This window comes from Vipera ursinii, assembly GCF_947247035.1.
Source record: "Vipera ursinii genome assembly, chromosome: 3".
Lineage (NCBI taxonomy): Eukaryota > Metazoa > Chordata > Lepidosauria > Squamata > Viperidae > Vipera > Vipera ursinii.
This window is the reverse complement of record NC_139516.1, coordinates 19298913-19319346: the sequence shown is the minus strand read 5'-3', so window position 1 is coordinate 19319346 and position 20434 is coordinate 19298913. Positions and strand designations below refer to the sequence as shown.

Genomic DNA, 20434 nt, shown 5'->3' with positions numbered 1-20434 from the left:
TGGGAGAAATTAATCTGCATTATTAGCCACTCCAAGGCAAATCAGTTGGTCAAGGATACTGTTACACATAGCACAGCTTTTTTTCAAAGAAATCTAATCCAATCATATAAATGAACCCTATTTGAAATTCTCAATCATTAGTCAAGCATATTATGGATCTTTGTGACATTTTGACCACTACCTCAAAACCATCATTCAATCTTTTGTATTCCTTGTTTTAAATCCAGTTACTATTTTTTAATTCAAGCATCAAATGTGACTTGTTTCTGCCTTGTTATGGTGTTAGGTTTTTAGCTAAGTTTGATTTGGGATTTGCTGGCCTTCCAAGTCCATGCCTTGTAATCCTTACTTAGCATTTTCTCTCACTTATTCCATGGTCTAATTAATGTTTTTATGACCAGCATCTTATATACTTTTCTTAAATCATCTTGTTTGCTAAGTTACATCAATTTGCCCTGTGTGCACATAAACAATTTTATAGGGTAATAAAATGCCAATTGAACTTAAAAATTAGTTCGATATAATGATGTGGTATACTCTGTAAACTAGTTGCTGTTCTGGTGTCCTGCCAGACGCTGCATCCTATGATAGAAGGATAACTTTAAGGGTAAAGACTTACGTTCAAAGCAAAAATTAAAATTGTTTTGAGAAACTGCTATCAGACTCACACTTGCAAGCCAAATTGTTATGCTATCTTCTAAAAGTAATTTCATATAAATTACAAGAATGTCAGAATCACTGTCTTTATTTGGTCTCCCTATTATTGCTAGATATCATATGATTTATCCACACTTGGATTTATAATTCAAGGAATTTTCAATAGTTCTGACATGAAGATGGCTTTAAAAAAGATGTATGAGTAAAAAGGGATTGGATAGTTTAGGGAGATTCAGTTTTGCCTCTGGCATGTCTCTAAATATTAGTTTCAGGAGAACAGCGGTATGAGAGTTAAGTTTATAAGCTTCAGATTGTGACCATCTCAGAGCAGCCTCACCCTTGGCATGAGAAGATGGATGGACTTCAATGTCAGAATTTCTCAGCTAGCATACTATAGAACAGGGCTTTTCAACCTTTTCACCCATTGTACCACTTTTAGGATATGGCAACATCCAAGTACCACCAGTCGCCTAGCAAGGTGTCAAAAACTTGATGACCCCCCCAAAAAATGGGAAAAAGTGATGAAGTACAGGTAGTCCTCAACTTACAACAGTTCGCTTAGTGACTGTTCAAAGTCACAATGGCACTGAAAAAAGTGCCCCCCAAGCCACAGCCAAGCAAGACACCTGCATGCCATCCCGGCGGCGCTCTTCCTCTTGTCTGAGGTTTTCATTGTTATGAGCATTTCTGTTGAGACTGGCGGTGGGGTGGGGGGTGTTTGGTTTTTATTCCCCCCCCCCGTCTGCTGGGTGGTTGCAGCAGGTTTTGGTCACTTCACATGACCCTGGGACACTGTGACCGTCATAAATATGAATCAGTTGCCAAGCATCTGAATGTAAATCACAAGACCCTGTGGATACTGCAACATTCCAGATGATTGGCACTTCTTCTGGGCTCAAAAGCACCAGGATCAGTGCCGAGCTCCAGCTGGAGCCTGGCACTGATCCTGGGGCTTCCACTGAGCCCTGACAACCCTGCAGCTCCAGCCATCTCTTGCTCAGGCTTGTGCGGTGCTGCCACCGGTTCAGCTCATTCCCCTCCCCCACTACCACTTTTCTAGGATGATAGCGTACCACCTGCTAGGTGCAAATGTACCACAGGTGGTACCTGTATCACTGGTTGAAAAGCCCTGCTATAGAAGACTACAATAACAAGAGATTGCAAGGCAAATGAACTATAATAAATTTCATTCCAAATTGTTCAGCCAACCCTAATGATAAACATAGTGGCTTGACCTGAAAGGCTTTTTATTAGAAAGAATACCTACTATTTATTTTTCATATACCAGTTATCAGTATAATAGGAATCACTTGCTAACCAAGACCTGAACTCAGTGTTGTGTGTTTGGGTGTAAGGGCTATGTTTCTCAATCTTGGCAACTTTTAAGTCCACATATCTTCAAGCCACCATGGTTGAGAAACCATGAAGGCTCAAAGAGAAGCAGAGACAATCAGTTGCTAGCATACATAAATACCATTGCCCTCTGCTAAGAAGTGAAGCCATTTCAAAAATGGTCATTGCATAAGTGATGGATTCCATGGAATTGGAGGGTTAATAACTATTTTAGGAAGTAGATGATGATCCTGGCTGATGATGATCCTGGCAACAAAAGCAGTTTAATGTCAAGTGATTCCATTTCCAGGTTGTGTTGCCACCAAATATGAATATGGATTATTTTGGGATATATGTGTGGGAGTAACAGAACTTTCCTGGTCTGGCTGGAAAAGGCTAAGTAGCTAGCTAGGGTTATTATTATTTTGTTGGCAGTTGCTGTGGCAGCAGTTGCTATTGCAGTCCTTCAGGTAGTTTACTTAGCACAGAGCTCAGCCTGCAGAAGTCGCCATGATTTCTGTTGCTTCTGTTCTCAACACCCTTCCCCCTTGATTGCAGTGCCAAGTCCACAGAGACAGAAAGAATGAGAGTTTTCCTGTAGCTGTACACCAACTATTTTTATTTGCTTCTAACCAGCAAAGCTGTCCCAGTATTGAATGGGGTTGGGGATTTGTTCTGGACTCTTTATCACTTCCTCCAAAAAAGTTTGCTGGCTGGTTGCATCTGATGAAGGAAACTGCAGTTCAGAAAAAACTCGTGATTTGTAATAAAATTTGCTAGTACTGCAAGACTCCTGATTTTTGGTCATCAAGGTGGAAGAATTACTTATTGCATGAGAAGCATGAACAGATTTGAATGTCTCAAACACCTTTTTATTTATTTTTTATTGATCGAAGCAGCTACATTGTTTTTTTTTAAAAAAAAATACTGATTCAGATTTTTTAGCCAACATCCTTGCATCTTAGTTGGTGCTCAGGCTATGTAGAAGCAAGAGCCAATTTCTACTTGTACAAAATCCAGAATGATAGTAGACATAGTAAGATTGTCAGGTTAATCACAAATATAGATTTAAAAAATGAACAGAGCTTATCATCATTTACTTACAACAACAATCTGGTTTTCTGTTTTATAATGAAAGAATCAGAAAATATAGCATCTGTTGGCCCAGGTGATTTCTTGAAATTTCTGTTTCTTTTGTTGTTGTTTTTAATTCAAATTTAGCTTTGCATAGTATAGAGGAGAGATGTATCACTTGTGCCGCTGGGCAATATATTTATTTTATTTATTTTAATTCCATTTATATCCCGCCCTTCTCCGAAGACTCAGGGCGGCTTACAAGCTTAGCAGTAGCCTTTGTTCTATGTATATGCCTGCTTATTAGGGCTTTTACCCCCCCCCCAAGCGGCATTATTATAAAGTCAGCTTAATTGCCCCCAACAATCTGGGTCCTCATTTTACCTACCTCGGGAAGGATGGAAGGCTGAGTCAACCTTGAGCCTGGTGGGATGCGAACCTGCACTAATTGCAGGCAGCTGGTGTTACTTAAGGAGGCATTAGCCCACTGCTCCATATGGCTCCTAAAAACCCTTAAAATCTTGAAAAAAATTGGAATCAAATTGTAATTTTAATTGGATAGAGAGGGGAAATTAATACATGCATGACAGGAGACAGGACTTGGCTCTTTGAGCTGTCTGGCCTAGACTGAGGGGTTTTTAATTGGGTTTTAAAGTTTTTAACTTTGGGGCTTAAATTTAATTAATTGTTTTAAATTTATTTTAACTTTTGTATTGTATGGTTTTAATTGCCCTGTAAACCGCCCTGTCTCCTATGGGAATAGGGCGGTATATAAGTCAAATTAATAAATAAATGAATATCTAAATTGCAGTTCATATAAATGAAAACATACTTCCTTTTTGTCCTGTTCACATCAACTGTTTCTGGGAGGAACCCTCCTGGCACATTACACAGAAACCATCTGCAGCCCAGCATAGAAAAAACTGCACATCCATGCCAAAAGTGATATGCAATAAAATCTAAAGGATGCTTCTTAATGGATATGATAACTGGGACTGTACGATCCAACCATTATTTGGTTTCTCCATGGCTCTATATTTCTTTGCATGGATTTTTTTTTCTATCAGTGAAATTGATGCCTGCTGCTCTCTAAAAATATTTGCAGCAATAATTAGGGAAATCCTCATTCCTTAGCAAATGTTAAATATGCTTTCTGTGTTAGGAAATCTGGTTATCAGTTCTTTTTGCATCTTTTTTGTACCTGTGAGATGCGTTTTATGAATGCATATTTAATATTAAAAATATGGAATGCTTCTCTTGCTAAAGTTTTATTAGTATGCCTTTTGTGCTACGTATTGCCAAGAGAGGGAGTAAATACTGAATTTGGGAGGGGATTTTTCACTTCCCATCCTTAGCTATCTGGTGTCCTAGACTTGCATGCTGAGAAAGCCTGTTCTCATCTACTATCCCTAGCAGATATAAAAACAATAGTATGTTATCTGTAAAATGTTCTTGGGCCTATATGATCATTGTACATTTGTGTACGCTGGTCACTGCCTGTTTCATATTGTGCTATTTGATTTTTAATCACAGTGCATTAGGCTATTCAGATATTTTGAGTACTGTATGAAGGCTATTGTTACTGTAGCTGATTACAAGAGGTTGCTTCTAAGTAGATCAGGATCGTCCATGCTAGTTAACAGCACCCTTGTTACTCAGTCTTGTGCCAAGTTAACTTCTTTTACCGGTATTTAAATTGCTTTCTATCAGGAGTATGGGTACGCAAATACGGATGTTCCTTAAGACTGCCTATTATTCTTGCAATATTCCAGTGGAGGGTCTTGTAAGGGGGAAGTAAGGCATGTGAAAGTAGAGGGTGCTTTCCTTGGAAAGAAAGGTGTTACTGTCTGTATTATTAGTATTTTAACTTTGGCGGTCATTTATCTTTTGCCAATTAAGGAGCTAGCTGCTGTCTCAGAAATGGGAGAGTTGACATTCTTCTCTAAAAAGAATTGCGTAAGTCCCAGGTAGTTTCCAGCCACTTGGTTTTGGTGTGAGCTGCACACAGCACGATATACTTTTACTCAACCAGGAGGCAGATGGCTCCTCCTCCACACACCATCTCGTGCACATTCATCACACTTAGTAGGCCTCAAAATGGCTGTTCGGCTTTTTCCACACCATCCACCTGGTGCCAGAGATGAAAGTATGAAAGCCTACCATCCACCCTGTAGCTATTTATTGTTTCATTGACACAGAGAAGAAATGCCGAGTGTAAAAAAAGCAAGGAATAAGGAATGCTTCAGGAGTATTTGCATAGAGCACCACTTCTCAGTTGTCACCTATGAGAACTTGTTTCTGCTGGTTGCCATTTTTATGGTTGCTGAGGAGATGCAGGTTGAAAACTTGAGAGGTGGAAATGCTCCTGGTTACTTCCTTGGCAACAGCTTAAAGTGGCATCAGTCTGCAGGGAAGTATCATGCAGTGTCATTCTTAGCCCAGGTTGGAGAGATGAGGGAAGATACACTGCAGTGTTGCTTGTTGCAAAAGAAACAACTGCTTAAGTAAAGCATTGGGATTTTGCAACTGTTTTGATAAGAAAAGTAGCCAATGCTTTCTGTTTTGTTTCTGCTTCCTCCCTACCCCCACCCCAAGGAAGAACCTCATGCACTCAGATATTACCTAAGGGAAGACAGGAAAGCCCCTTGAAGTAGTGTTTCTCAACCTTGTCAACTTTTTAAGATATATGGACTTCAACTACAGCTGGCTGAAGAATTCTGGGAATTGAAGTTCACACTTCTTAAAACTTGCCAGGGTTGAGAAACTGCCTTACAGATTTCTTATTTTCAGACACTGCTTCCAGTTCATGTTGACAGACAATAAGAGTAGGTTGCTGCTTTCTTTCCCTATGGAAAATTTCTGGCATCTCCAGAAACTTCTAATTGTATGTGTTCGATATGACTAAACAGGTTCTTTCTGAAGTGTTCCATAATAAGATATAAAAGTGGTAGTTGATCCAGAAAGCCTCTTTTCTTACAGAAAATCTGAAACCCTTTTCCAGTATTGAGACAGAGTGAAACATCTACCTATTTTATTTGTTGGAGAGTCCATGTTAATCTAGTTGAGCGGTGCGGAGATGCTTTGGTGGTATGCGCCAACTTCTAAGTATGAGCAGAAGGCATCTGCATGATCTACAATGCAGAAGTATCCCATCAACATTTTTAGGGGCCATTTTTAATGTTAGGTTCTATTTCTTTAATAATCCAGTCACTTTGGAAGGAGAGAATAGCAAAATACTAAGTTTTGCCTATTTGTGATAGCTCACAAAAATACAACAGTCTTTCTCAGGTGACTTGTCCTTACAGAGTAAATCAGCAAAATATAGGTGCTTTGAGGGCACAGAAGCAAAACATTAAGAATGTGTTGGGTATCACATCTTGATGAGTGATATTCCTACCTTTGTACATAAACACACATCTTCCATTTGTCATTCAGATCTTCTCTATTACTTGTTACAGGAACAGCAGTTAGATTTTCCCTTTGACATCTGGATGGAATGTCAGTATAGCTTCATTGTATCAATGTATTAAAGATGGGGATTGTTTTAAAAAATGCATTAAAGTCCTTTATCCAGATTCCCAATGTTTTATTGGAAGCGTAAGTGGAATCCTCATGAAACCTGTGCATTGAATTTGAAGAATATATAGTCCTCAACTTATGACCACAATTGAGCCCAATATTTCTGTTGCTAAGGGAGATAGTTGTTAAGTGAAGTTTGCCCCATTTTACTTTTCTTGACACAGTTAAGAGAATCATTGCAGTTTAAGTTAGTAACATGGTTGTTAAATGAATTTGGCTTCCCCATTGACTTTGCTTGTCGAAAATCATAAAAAGGGATCCTGTGATCCTAGGACACTGCAACCATCATAAATATGCCAAGGTTCCATTGCCAAGGGCCCGAATTTTGATCACGTGGCAACGGTCATCAGTGTGAAAAGGGCATTCCAACTTTGAACAGTCACTAAACTGTTGTAAGTTGAGGACTACCTGTACGGTCAAGAAAAAGATTTATCCTGGCAGTTATGTCTCTCAAAAGATCTACATGCTAAGACCTTTGAAATGGATGGTTACCTGACAAAAACAAAAATGATGGCAGCCATTATGCTTTAGGAATATATTTTTGATTATAGAATTTATATAATCCCTCTAGGTCTCATTTACTTACGTTAACAGATTAAAAATTTACTGCATAAAGTACTGCTTTTGACACTACACCTGTGTATAATGAATTTACTTGGGTAAATGTGGCTCAAGATATCTGGAAATCAGTCACACAAGTCACAAATGAACAGACACACAGCAACTTTACAACAAAATTAAATTTCTGCAGGTTCAAGTCATCCAATTTCTGGGGTCTAAGACGGATGGGGAAAAAACATGAAGGGATGAACTTTTCACACAGGAATCTGGCACATCATTCCCCTATTGATTAAGGAGCCCTATTTACTTCTCTACTGTGCTTCAAAAGCTTTCTCGTATACAAATCTCAAAAGCTAACTTTGCTCCTTTTTTGGCATTCAGAATCTGTGTAGTGCAATCCGCAGTGGAGAAAAGCAATTTTCAACTTAAAAGTAGACAAACATACAGGCAAAACTTACACTTAAAATGAAAGGGTAAGCACTATCTTTGCCCCAAACTATAGTAGTAATGAGGGGTTTCCTCCCCTTGTATTTTTGGGGGGAGGGGATTGGTTCAAATTTAAGTTTGTTGTAAATACAGCCTTACTCCTGAATTTACAATCTTCATTCAGGAAAAGCTCAGTGGAAGTCAAAAACAAAGTAGTTTCGTTTAAATGTTGTAATACAGATGAATATGTAACTTTTGAATATAATTTTATCCTGACTTATGTCCTTACTTCCATTTGTGTTCAAAAACCAATTTCATATATATGTATGTTTGTATACACATAGATATAAGTTCTTAAAAGCAATTTAAATATTTTAATTCTCTGGTGTCCAACTTTTTGTTTCAGACATATACTCCAGATGCACAACAGAGTTATAATCTGCCTGAACTTTATAGAACAGAAGATTATTTTCCTATCAAATATATTGGTAGCAAATATCAGAGCCATTAGTTCTGTATTTATGCTTACTGCCTTATAGCCAAATAAAGTACTTGCGTACTCTCCTCCTCACCTTTGTATTTTACATTTGTACTAGGGCAAAATTCACCATGGGAAAGAAAATGTTATTTCCAATGTATTGTGTTCTATTCTGACTATGAGGAATGAAGTTTATTTCTTGTGTGTGATACTTGAGGTATGTTTATATAAATAAAATAAAAATCAGGAATGGAAAGAAAAATCTTTGTGAAGACATACTACAAAGAAACTGCTTTATCATTTTGTAATTGTGAAAATCTGTTCTGTCTCAGCCACTTCAGAACAAAAATCCCATTTCAAAAGTAACCTACCTAGTTACCTAGTATTTGTATTCAAAAAAAGCAAATCCCACTAAAGTGGCAGAAATACTCAAATTGTTGTACAGCGCATTATTTAATGGTACAAAAAAAAGTTGAGTGCATTTGGTGCAAGCACAGGACTCTGCACTATTAATATAGATAATGTACGGTATCGAAACCAGTTTGATGTATTAGTAAAGGGCAACAGTCTAGAAACCAGGAGGTCTAGTCACGCCTTTAGGCACAAAATCAGACAGGTAAATTTGGTCTCTCTTGGACCTAGGAAGAAGCTATTTCTGAAAAATGTCCAGAACACTACAGCGACTTATTCAGGCAGTCACCAAAAATCAACACTGACTTGAAGACAAAACAAAATAAAAATGTCAGTTCTATTTACACCGCTCCTTACAATGTCTACAACTAGAATATATGCGATTGTTAGGAACTATTAATCCAAAATGGTTTGATTTTTGATCATAGCCCTAAGAACACAACTGTTGTATTTAAAAATTAGTATTTCACGATTTGAAGCTGGACAAACAGGAATTCTAAGGTCATTGTAGTCATTGCTAAGGTCATTGCATTTAAATCCACAAGAATTATCAGCAATCTGCTGCTCAAGCATACCAATGAATATATTTGCTGGAAACAAAATGACTTGGGAATATTTGTGCATAAAGAGAAAAACAAAAAATGAAAGGCATCAGGGCCTGTTAAAGCTAATGTATGCAAACAGTCTAATTAAATAGCAGCAACTATTCAGGAGGAAATCCTTGTTCAAATCAGAACAGAGCATATAGAAAATGAACGCATCTTAAGGACTACCTAGAACTGAGCTCAACTCCTGGTGACTATAAAGTGACCTCACTTCCCCATGTATTCTTGGAAAGAAAAATATGGGAGGCTGTAAGTCTCCTTCAAGCCAATTTTTAATATATCTTGAATTTCATGGACAAGCTATGTTGTTTTCTAAGCAACTATACACACATGATTTGCCATTATCTTCTGCCAGTGCTTTCGATTTTCTAATCTGCACTAGAAAACTTGTGCAACTCTGAAATTTGGCTTACTCAGCCTTTTTTTTGGGGGGGGGGGAAATTTGGCCAAGTGCTGCTTTATAACCAGGGGTGAATAGGTGCAGCTTAAGGTGTTTTGTAATGGGTCAGAGCCATCATGACAGATATTTGGGTAGAGTATCCATAACATACTTTCAACACGTCAAATATAAATGGCAGATTGCCAACTTCTGATGAATTGGATTTTGTGATCATTTGGTATGCAATTTATAATCTCCCAGAAACTGTATGGTGCAAGTTGCTACTTTACCCTTGGTGTATAAATCTGTTTTCTACAATAATTCAAATGTAAAGTTACAGCATTAGTGAAAATTTTAAGTTTTAACAAATCTTTTTAAAATATTTTTACTGGAAATTAATGTAAATATTTTCAAGTTTATCCCAGTACAGATTTAGCCATTTTTTCCTCTGCTAGAACATACAACAAATACAATCTTGACTCCAGCAGACTGCATCACAATGCAATAAAACTAGGCATTTAAATATAAGCAAAATGTTATGAAAAAGGGAAAACAGTCTACATGTTTCAAGAACTAGACAAATTAATAAAAAGATGATCTTATAAAAATGCTCTACAATTAAGTCTGCTACAGCAGAAACCTCATTATGGCAAAAATACACATTGACAATACTGTTAAAACGTGTTGATTTAGCTTGCCCCAACTCATCACCCCTCAACAGAAAACAACAGAATTGTAAAATGTTTGGATGTATTATGCTGCATATTTGTAGATCTGTTAATCCATATACAGTACTGTAGTTTTAATACATTTCTATCTGTTTGGTTCAGTAAATTATATATAACTCTAGCTTGCACATAGCTTATGTTTGTTAATACAAAACTTCTATAGATAACTTCATTTTCTCAAGGCATAAACTCTAGCATTTGAATTTTGTTTTCTTTCAACAAGAGCCATCACAATGACTTGAGAAACAGATAATTCAGAATTTGTAATAAAGCAAATATTTACATTAAGCACAATACAGCAATTTATTTAGATGTTTAAATGAATACAAAGGGGAAATAAAGATCACAAAATTATCCATACTACAACAATGTGTCATATATTAGATGGTATAAATGAATAACACCATGAGGTGTTAACTAAAGATAAAACTAAATATCCAAAAAAAAAATGCAGCACTCATTTCCGTATGCTGCTTTTAACACAGTACAGTTTTATACAGATCTAAAAGGTGTCAAAATTAGTAGCTGCAAACTTGTTTCTTGCATGTGATTTTAGCTTAAAAGATTTCAGAAAATGTCTCTGAAATTCATAGTCATCAGTTGTAATGTCAAGGATATTCAAGAACAAGAAAATTCTATAATACATTAAGAGTCCAGATATATTTTATGTTGCTGGCCTCTTTGAGATTGTACAAGGTTATGTGCAAAAACTAAGTCTGTCAAAAGTCATACTATAGCAGTTTCAAGCTTTTTGCTAGGTAAACTAGATACAGCATTTATTACACAGCAGGGCAACACTAAAAGAAAGGGAAAGAACCAAATCTATGATGGATACACAAGAACAATAGCATAAGCATCACTTGAGTAGGTCTAAAAGACTGTACAAATATACATTTCAACTATTCAGAATGATACATGAAAAAACAATTTTCCCAGAGTCTACTATACACATTGAACTGGTAGCTCTTATGTTGGCCCTATAACTACCATGTGGAAAAGGTAATGTTTAAAAAGACATACAGCTGAACATATACAGTGAAATAAATGTTGAAAATGCCGATAAAATAAACCTTTTCTTCAGTGAACTGGGAGCCACCAGCATATCAGTATTCACATTAAGTTACTGTGCTCATCACAGCACATACTCTCAAGTGAGATTTGCCAACAGCATACTTTGAAATAAGTACTAGAAATAGTGGCTTTGTAGCCACTGGCCAGATGACCTTGCACTCAAAAGGCAGTACCAGTTATAATGAACTTTAGCATTCATGCTAAATGAAAGTATTTAGACAGTTGTCAAGTGGGAGATATTGAGGCCATGGAGTTGACTGAATTTTATGCTTGCTGGCTACTCAGCTCTACCCCCGTTAGGCTGCTATGCATTGATTCTGCAACCCCGTCAGTCACGTTGTCAAACTGGTCTCCATCCTCACTGTCAATTGTGCTATTTTGCCACTCCATCTGTTGATTTGACAACTTCTCATTAATTTCTGTTGCATTTTTCCATTGTGACTGGTCCTTAGACCAAAACTCACCTACTTTTCCATAGGAACTATTCTTCCATTTTGAATGGTCTCCATCACTCTCAGAGACAACACATTTAGTTTCTGCACCTGGTTTACTATTAGCATCTTCACTTTGGGATGATTCATCAGTCCACGTTTCTGGCTTCACTTCAGATGCATTATCTTCAAAGTCAGATGCCTGTTGAGAACCAGGTCCACTTTCAGAGGCTGATGCTGCATCCTTCCATTCAATAACATCATCCTGATCTTCTTGGTCACCTTCACTGTCTGAGCCATTAGCCGCCTGCTTTCTTGGTTCTGCTGCAGAGCAACTTTCCTGGATTTTCGAATCTCCTCCATTCTCTTTTTGGTCTTTTTTTTCTGGAGGCTCCAACATGGCTTCCAAGGGTGCGTCCTTAGATACGCTGTCATCTGTGTTTTCATTTATACTAATTATAGATGTTTTGTGATCAGAAACAACTTCTACAAAAGGACTATTGCTTTCATTGAATTCATCTTCTATATTTTCATAACTGTCTGAAGAACTTTCATTATCTTTACCTAAGTGTATTTTTTTATCAACTGTTTTACTAGCATTGACTCTAGAATTCTCTTCATCGTGGTTTTCAAACAGCCATTCATCATCAAAATCCATTTCATGTTTCACTTTATTTAATTCTTTCATGTTGAATCCTAGCAAAACACCAATTTTATACTTTTCACAATCTCTAACACATTTCTTCCTTTTGTTACTAAAGTGTGAAGCAATATCAGATTTCCATAGCCAAAGACTGGCTGCTAACTTTTCAATTTCTCTTCGAGCGGGATATGGTTGTTTATTGAAATACTTGGTGAGAAATGTTTTTCGGGCTTCATACGAATCATCTTCATGACCTTTGGGATCCAAAGCAAGTACTACAGGTTCTTCAGGCTTTTCCTCGAAAACTGAGGGCGAATCATCATCATCTATTTTTCTTTTCTTCAAAAGAGAAAATTCCATGTGTTCATAAGTACGTTTCACAGGTCCTGTACCTGGAGACTGATTTAGCCGAGAGGGAACATTAGATTTATCTTGACCATTTTGTGTCTTCCCCACACCCCTACAATGGACGAGGTGCAGAGTTATAGTTGAGGCAGTCATGTTACTAGTATACACTCCAAGGCAATGAATACATTTATATGTGAGCTTTTTCTCTACTGGATGAACTGTTTGAATAACTTGATGTCTCTCCCTTAAGTGATGTGCCAGTGCATCAGAGATGGGTCCTTTAAGGATGGAAAAACACAAAGGGCAAAGAGTTTTTCCCACATCTTTCTTATACGGAACTGCTGCTTGAGGTGAACTTTTGACAGGTAAATCTGCCTTCTCTTGAATTTTTGGCTGTGGTTTTGGAGGAACTGGAGTAGTATTTTGAGCGTGATAAGCAACAGATTCAGCAGGTGCATCTCTCAAATTGTAGGTAGTTACAAGTAAGTGTATATTGGTGTGACTACCCTGCTGCAATGTCAAATCGAAGGTTAAAGTGGAATCTGTTTTAGGTCCCATTTCTTCATCAATATGAACCATTCGCATATGAGCAGCCATCTTTTCAACATCATTAAAAGTTGAGCGACAGTAGGGACAGGACAGGCCGTGAATTAACATATGATTAAGCAGTGTATCAGTTGGCAAGTAGCGATTACAGTATAAACATTTGCTAGTAAAATTGTGTATTTTCATTATGTAGTTAGCAACCGCAGGCACCTTTTCAGCTTTGTGTTCTTTCTCAAAATGAACACTATACACATTTTCTGGAAACAGCTCGTTGCAGATTGTACAAATTTTCCATTTCTGTGTTGATGAAGTATTAACAGAGGCAGTAGCAGCAGCTGTAGGACTTGCTCCAAGAGGTTTGGGTGTGGACTGGGCCAAGCCTCTGGATGCCGCCTGAGACTGAGCTAATGGTGTTGATTTCAATGCACCTGATGAAAGTGCAGAAGAGTTGGCAGATTGAAGAGAGTACCTTGCAGAGGTCTGTGGTCTTGGTTCTCCTCCAAGAGGGTACGGCCTCCCATTTCCACTGGGAGGATACTGTTTCATGGATGGAGACTGCTGGGACAGAGAAACTGGGGAACTACCAGTTAAACTTAGCCGTCCTGTATGACTAACATAACTTGGTGGTACAGATTTCACTCCATAGTTGTTCTGCTGTAAGTGAACACTGGACATCATATTAACTCCTGAATTCAGTGTAGGCTTTGGTATATTTAGTCGATTTATCATTTGCTGTGATGGAAGAGAACGAACATTTCCAGGAGATAGGGGTCCCAATCTCTGAGGAAGTCCCATAGGCTTTTTATCCTGGGGTTTTGGAGCAATCAACATCAAAGGTTTGGATCTTGGGACTACCACATTAGTGTGGCCTATCATTGCTGTCACCTGATATCCTATACGCTCATGGTCTTCAATAACATGCTGTACTAAAGCTTCATATGATTTCGGCATAAAAAGGCATCGTTTGCAGTGAATCATACTCTCTTCTCGGGAACCAGAACTCAAGGATACAGCTCCATTAAGTGATTTTTCACTTGCTTTTGCTATATAAGGTGCAGCAACATGCTGAAAATGTTCCCTGTAAATGTGCTTTCTAACTATTTCGTAGAGAGGATCTCGGTAAGTGCACTTCTTACAGTAATAAACAGCTTGTTCTATACTGTCAGCCTGTTTAGGTTTAAGGCTATCATGCTTGTTTTTATCTTTAAAAGTGCTGATGCCTCCACTTGGTGTGTTGGCATTGGGAGCATGAAATATTTTAATGTGCGTTTCCAAAGTCTTTTTGTCTGCATTGAAAGTACAGTAGGGGCAATTAAGAAGAATCCTGTTTTCGAAGTCTTCGCTATGAACATTCCGGAAATGACTTTTGTAAGCAGAAAAGAACTTTGAGGAAAATGGACATGCACTGCAGCAAAATGGTTTTGTCCGATAGTCCTTTTAGAAAAAGAAAAAGAAAAAAAAGTTAGCATCATAAAAAATACATTTAATATACTTTAAATATCACCTTCTAAGCATTGAGCTGTGGGCTAGTGAATTACAATTCTAAATTAAATTAGTAGAGTCATCATCCATTTAGCTTTTTTCCTTATATTGGAGAAATCAGGCTAGGATAATGGTTTGATATTATATGCCTCCCAGAGTCTTTTGGGATTCAGGCAGATAATAATTACTGTGAGATAAACAAATAAATAATTCATAGTTCTTTGTAGCTTCTCATGATAATGCTGAAACAATCTAATGGACATTATCATTTAAAAAAATGAATTCATAGTTCTAGTACTTCATGGAAATATGCATGAAAACATATAATAAAAGGCATTTTTTAAAGTTTGGTTCCTTAGTCATTAACAATTTTTTTTAGTATGATACACAGAGCAAACTGTTATATTTAAACAAAAAGACTTTCTTAACAAGCTTATTGACTATTCAGAAACCAACCAAACTTTGGCTTAGTAAGTCCATAACTCATAGTGTTATGTTTAACTTACATATATGTATATAGTTCAAGAATCTACTGAATGAAGGAACAATTTCTATACATATGTTAACTACACACATGCATTTCAAACTTTAATATGTAAAATATAAAGCATATCACTGGCTTTATATTTTATAATCGAAATAGACTTCAAAATGTTTCAAAACAGTTCTAAGATCATGATGTTCTGAAAAGGCAAGCCACCCTAACCCTCTTATATTATCTCCTATGTAGCCATCCATTTATATTATTGACAGATAATGTAAGATTTTTTAAAGATTGAGTATTCGTCCTGATAAGTCTACAGAGAAACATATTTATATTTGATTATGTCTGAACAGAGGTAGCCCATTGCTAAATTATCTTAATAAGATCAAACTAATATTTAATAGAAATTAACAAATCATAGTTCTCCAAAAGAGGCAAGAGATGTACAAACTCATGATACAAGGTAACAGTCTTCAGTGGGAACTCAATATCAGATTACAAATTAATAAAGCTTTCAAATCATAGCATTTTTGTATATACACTCAGACTAATCAAGTAAATAGATTTGGACAATTCAAACATTATTTGCAGTAAGCATAGTTTAGAATGCCGAACTATTATTTCAGTTTCCAAATTTGATAGTCAAATCATTTAGAACGACTTGACAATTTTTGTTATCTGTGTTCAGACTTTTACATTTTCCGTTGTTTCTGTGAAATGACAACTTCTGGATGGGGAGCAACGGCTGTAACTACAGTTTGCTAATACATTCTCGGTTCTTCCATAAAACAGATTCAAATTACTGAACACTGAGTTTCTAACAAGTTTATGGAAGTACAAATTAACTTTGGGTTGTAAAGCAACAAACATTCACTATAGGTTATTAAAAAGCTTAATGGATTCAAATCAGGTATCTTTCACATTTTAATGTACTAACCTGGTTTTTTGTAAGCGAAGGGTCCCACAGTCCAACATCTTCCCATGTAGTGTTTTTCAAATAGAAGTCATTGGGTTCAAACTGTTTAAAATCCTACAAAGATGGAGAAAATGGCAAAAACCATAAATAGAAATAATATGCTATTATGCTTGGACCAAATCCAAGAGAATACAAGATAATGAACTAATTTAATTAAAGAAATGCAGGATTCAACCACCAATGAAAGAACCACACTTAAAAATCCTTCTGAAATGAATCTGGATTTACTTTAGTTGGGTTTATCACACACACAACAAACACCAGTATACTCTAAAAACTATCCAGGGATGAAAGTCCTTTATAGGCAGTCCTTGATTTACAACCAAAATTGGGTTCTAAACTTCTGTAGCTAAGTGATATGGTTGTCAAGTAAGTTGTACCAGATTTTATGACTTTTACTTGCAATGATTAAGCTAATTGCATAGTCATTAATCTGACTTTCCCACAATGACTTGGCTTGTTGGAAGCTACCTGGAAAGGTTGAAGATGACAATCACAGAAGCCCAGGATGCTGCAACTGTCATAAATACATGCTGAATACCAAGAGCCCTATTTGATCACGTTATAGCAACAACTGTTGCTTAATTTCAATCAATTGTTCAACTAATAGCCATATATCAAGGACTACTGTGTTTGCAAAAATACTGATTACTTTCTGCACTATGAGATCCTTTATTTTGTTATGTTAATAACTGAGATATTTTTTTTCATATCAGAACAAAAAATGGGAAAACACATTTCTAAAAACTAGGCTAAGTAGCAATCATACGGAAATGCTGTAGTACTGAACCCAAAAGAGTAAAAGGGAAAATGAGCAGGAAAGGTCCTTATGCTACTCTTTTGGAGCATGCACAGCAGAATAAAGCTTTCATGTTGCGCCACCACGGCTCTTAAATCTACATTGTTAGTTTTATGGGGGGAAAATCCATTCAGTCATGTAATTGTAATTTTCAAGTTGTTAGCGTAAATGCGAGGAAAGTAAGATTCCCATACTTTTGAAAAAGAGAATTCTGCAGAGCCACATGCTAGTAGGCAACAAGTGGATTTTCAAAGCAAGCAGAGAAGCTATTTAGGGTACCTTTTGACAAGAATAGTGTACACTGCTCTTCTATTATAGTGGCTAATAATTATCTATTTTTTTAGTATTTACCAAAGATAGTCTGAATTAAGAATATAACACCAAATATTTATATTAAAACTTTGTAGGTCTATTCATGTTTACCCAAAATATTTCTTTGAAAGGTTCCCATGGCAGATAGATACACGAGGGGTCCTTGGTGCTCTCTCAGCTTGTTTTCTTGCAGACATTTCACTACCCAAAGTAGGTAACATCATTAGTGCTAGTTCCTGATCTTCACTTTCTAGGAAAGCTCTGCATAAAACTAAAGAGCAAGTCTCAAGCCAGGAATCATCTCTGAGCAGTATCCAGACAATAGTGATCAAATGGCCACCACTGTCCCAAACAAGTAGTTATATACAGGTAGTCATTGACTTATGATCACAACTGGGACCAAAATTTCCATTGCTAAGCAAGGTGGATTATTGAGTTGCACATGCCCAAATTTACAACCTGTTTTGCCATGGCCATTAAGTGAATCATTACAGTTGTTAAGTGACTCTGGCTTCTGCCATTGACTTTGCTTCTTGGAAGTGAACTGGGAAGTTGCTGTTTGGTTAGCAATCCTTGAGCGTATTCTAAAAACAATCACCATGACCTCAGGACACTGCAACCACCATAAATACATGCCAGTTTCCAAGCACCCAAATTTTGATCTTGTAACCATGGGGATGGTCTGATGGTCTAAGTGCGAGGTCCATTATGAGTCACTTTTTCCAGTGCCATTATAACTTCAGTCACTAAACAAATAGTTATAAGTTGAGGAATACCTGTAATAATAACTCCACATCTCTTTTCATCAGGAAAAGAAACAGCGGACTCAAGCTCCCTGTTCAATCATGGCATCAAGAAACATCCCTGAGAGCCCCTCAAAACGGTTACAGGTTTGGGTTAGCAATTAAAGTCAAGTAAAAATTGTAAATCCCAGCCAGTGAAATAATGGTGGTGAGGGCTACAATCTTTCACATTCTAATAATAACCTCTCCTCTAAAAACATCTCCCTTCTTGAATATATTACCAACATTAGAGAGAACTCCTTAGTTTAAGTAATGCTCCATGCAAAATCATACTTACTTCTATATGTTCTTTACAGTATTCCAAACCGATGTCACTTAGTATCTTTTTCACAGTTTTCCGGGCTTTTCTTAAACTGCCAAGATTGTTGACAGGAAGCTGGAACATAGTTTCTAATAGAAGGGAAATGAGAAACTAATTTAATCGAAACGTTTTATTTAAAGTAGTTTAACTCAAAGTAATATTTGATACCACTGTTTTTTATTATACACGTTGCATTCTTCTGTTTTCTAGGTAGTTTCACAAATCAAAAGAAAACAGATTGTTCATTACATTTTGCTTTGTAAGATGAACCTGGAAACTGATTGCCTTTAAATATAAAAACATAAATAGAAAAAGAGATCATGATGCCTAGATTTGATCCAATATATTTCTGTAATGGGAATAATCTTTCACATGAAATTTCATAAAATCATAAGCCAAACTCACAATGAAAGTGGAATTTTACAAATGTAATTAAAAAGTATTTGCAATGAGTATCAGTGACCATTAAATGCTAAGTTAAATTTAAAAAAATGTATAGTTTACCAATCTTTCTCCCAATAGGTTTCTATCTCTCCTGCAAAAGCAGAATGCTACTTTGATCTGGTTTAAGAGACTTACTGTAGAAATAAAATATATTAGCTAAATATTGCTACTAGAAGACATTCAAAAGTGCATGCAATACCCCTTGGTTTCTTCAGAGGAAATAATCAGAAAGTTCACTGGATGTCTTATCTTGAGAACATTTTAGAACAGGGGTGTCAAAGTTGCAACGTCACATGACGTGTCGTGACATATTGTGACTTTTTCCCCCCACTGCCGGCAATGGGATGGGTGCGGTTTCGCCATGACACAGCCAGCCCATGGGCCGGTAGTTTCACACCCCTGCTTTAGAATCATTCAATCACAATACTCTTCTTTTTAAGAAAATATACCTAAGAAATTCTAACCAAGCAGCAACTACTGAAACTTTCAAAATTGAAATCAACTGCAGATTCTTCAGGTCCTATCTTGTTTACATAATTCACAATAATAAAACAATTTTACCTTTCCAAGTCCTTTGAGAGTCTTATGGACCTTTAAATCTGCCCCTGGTGCCATAGCCATACTGGTAATCCAAGGCAGATTATGTGATAGATATTTCACAGGCATCTAGGATTATATATTTCAATCATTCCTTTTTAGAAACACTGTGGGGTAGTAGTTAAGTTGGGACTCAGATTAGGAAGACCCAAGTTCTGGCCCACCCCCAGCCAACAAATCTTACTGAAAGACTTTTGACCAATCGCTCTCTTGGCACAACCCATAATTTTTGATCATAATTTTTGAATTATAAACTGCCCAGAGTCATTTCCTGAGATGAGCAAGTATAGGAACTGAATGAGTAAGCAAATAAATAATAAATATAAAAATACAGATGAAGTAGAAAAAAACTGATTGCGAAAGAAAAATTAAAATTCTATAGGCAGGAGATGAAAGATTTTGAGACATACAAGTAAGAAACAGTATATTAAAAGTTTAAAAAAAACAAAACAATAAACTCACTCTCACTGCATAAACAAAACTAGTGTGATTCAAACCAAGAATCAAATAAATAAAATGTAACTTGCCTCAAACCAGTAACATTTGCTGAATAGAAGGAATAAATGGATCTTTATCTTAAACTACTAATACCTTCCTCTCTTTTTACCCAACTTAACTGAACTATTTATTCACAAATCACAGAAAAATAATTTCTTAAACTTTGTGATACTGAATGGCCCTAACCTAATGTCCAACAGTTTTTAACGTAGGAAAAATTCATTCAAATACAAATCTGACAAACAACATAGCACTCTGAGAGAAAACTGTGAAAACACATTAAGAATTTTTCACTACGTGCAAACCAAAATAAGTGCAACAAACAGATTCTTATAATGACATCATTCATGCTGTCATGAAGTCCAGCTTTCAGTTAAAATTATGTACCTTAATTGACTGCAATAAGTAACATAACTTCATTTTGCTATAAAACAGGCAGAACATGGAGTCAAGAACCAGATGAATTTGT

The 20434-nt window shown here is 36.5% G+C and overlaps 2 protein-coding genes across 4 annotated transcripts in view; one reads left to right on the top strand and one right to left on the bottom strand.

Annotated features, from left to right (window-relative positions):
- Positions 1-8941, top strand: part of BCAS4 (breast carcinoma amplified sequence 4) — a gene marked incomplete at its 5' end in the record, with an annotated part of 43428 nt that extends 34487 nt beyond the window's left edge. Inside the window, one exon of the mRNA XM_083357468.1 lies at positions 8036-8941. Coding sequence (XP_083213594.1) covers positions 8036-8140 — 105 coding nt within the window. The 3' untranslated portion in view covers positions 8141-8941. The remainder of the gene's footprint in view (positions 1-8035) is intronic.
- Positions 8942-9008: 67 nt separating this feature from the next.
- The window catches only part of ADNP (activity dependent neuroprotector homeobox), a 52969-nt gene continuing 41543 nt past the window's right edge, over positions 9009-20434 (bottom strand). For all 3 annotated transcript variants that reach the window (XM_083357456.1, XM_083357457.1, XM_083357455.1), the window contains 3 exons: positions 18403-18515; positions 16173-16265; positions 9009-14703 (listed from right to left, as the gene is read on the bottom strand). In XM_083357456.1, the coding sequence (XP_083213582.1) occupies positions 11566-14703; positions 16173-16265; positions 18403-18515 (3344 nt within the window). In that variant the 3' untranslated portion in view covers positions 9009-11565. The remainder of the gene's footprint in view (positions 14704-16172; positions 16266-18402; positions 18516-20434) is intronic.